The following is a 1,301-nucleotide window of genomic DNA, read 5'->3' as shown; positions in this document are numbered from 1 at the left end:
GTAGCTTGTAATTCATTGATCCCTTTGTCTACCTATTTCCTTTCGAAGTGGTTTGCACCCGTTTGCTTGGACTGTATTCCTGCTGGTGCATGAGCTACTTAGAGTTTGGCTCTGATTGATTCTGCAAACTCCTTCAGTTCTTCCATTGGAAATTCGAGTGGCTTCCAGCCCACGCCCAAACCTGTTAGTAAGTCGAGTCCGGTGGATTTGATCAATTATACGTACATGAACTGATACATTCATTTGGGCGCTGATAAGTGTCCACCACTCACTAGCCGCCTCCCTTCCCCCCCACCCACCAATAAATAAATGCACACACACACACACACATATATATATACATAAAAGATACTCACAAGCTAGAATAGACCTTGGCAATCGCCTACGCAAGTTCCCACAATTCAACTCAAATCCGAATGAGAATCAGATATAACACATAAATACCTTCGGTGTCATTTGGTTTCGGGATCATGTGAACATGAACATGTTTGACAACTTGATGGGCAATCGCGCCATTATTCTGTAAAATGTTGTAGTCAGTCACCCCAGACGCAACGGCCACGCGCTTGGCAACTGGTAGCAAATCGGCCAGATAATTGTCTGGAATATCGTGCAGCCTTTCCCCACAATATTTCGGGATAACCAAAATATGCCCCTGTTTGTGTTGTAACAAAGTGCCACAGAATAGGGGCGTCTCAGTAAAGGGAGCATATGCAAAATTGTTGATGCTAAATGAGTAGTGTATCTCGATTGAGATTTTACATTTGAAGGCGAAGTAGAGCACTATATTAAAAGAAAAAAACATTCTAAAACATGAACGAATCCAATTTCTCGGTTCCGAAAAGATTTGCCCGTGTACAACAAATAAGCAAGATTTCGTTTTGAGATGCGGTCAGTCTGCCTACGGTTCATGTGCAAGCCAAATCGAAATTCTGGACGCAGCTGGAATGTATCTGGACTGGATTATCATAACCTTGGTACATGCCAGTGATGTGTCAGTGTACAGACTGACCGCAGGTGACAAAACAGAAGAAATATAGTACCTTAGATAACGGCCCGATGTCCAGGAATGAATAGGACAGGTCGGTCTCACAGATCTGGGACAGGGAATGGATAATGATGGAAAAGTCAATAATATTACTAATCAATCAAAATAGTCTGCATAGTGTGTTCGTTAGAAAAAAATATATATATATATATATACATACATACACACTTATATATATATATATATATACATACGTAGATACATACACACACATATATATATATATATATATATAATAATAATAATAATAATA

General features: G+C 39.7%; 1 protein-coding gene across 1 annotated transcript; it reads right to left on the bottom strand.

Annotated features, from left to right (window-relative positions):
• Window positions 1–444: 444 nt before the first annotated feature.
• On the bottom strand, window positions 445–805 carry SARC_11052 (hypothetical protein; the record flags this gene model as incomplete). Its single annotated transcript, XM_014294878.1, has 1 exon — window positions 445–805. A coding segment is annotated over one exon (361 nt), but the record flags the coding sequence as incomplete, so codon positions are not given.
• Between the last annotated feature and the right edge of the window lie 496 nt (window positions 806–1,301).

The sequence above is a fragment of the Sphaeroforma arctica genome, assembly GCF_001186125.1.
Source record: "Sphaeroforma arctica JP610 unplaced genomic scaffold supercont1.1506, whole genome shotgun sequence".
In the NCBI taxonomy this organism is placed as follows: Eukaryota; class Ichthyosporea; order Ichthyophonida; genus Sphaeroforma; species Sphaeroforma arctica.
This window is presented reverse-complemented; position numbering and strand designations above follow the sequence as displayed.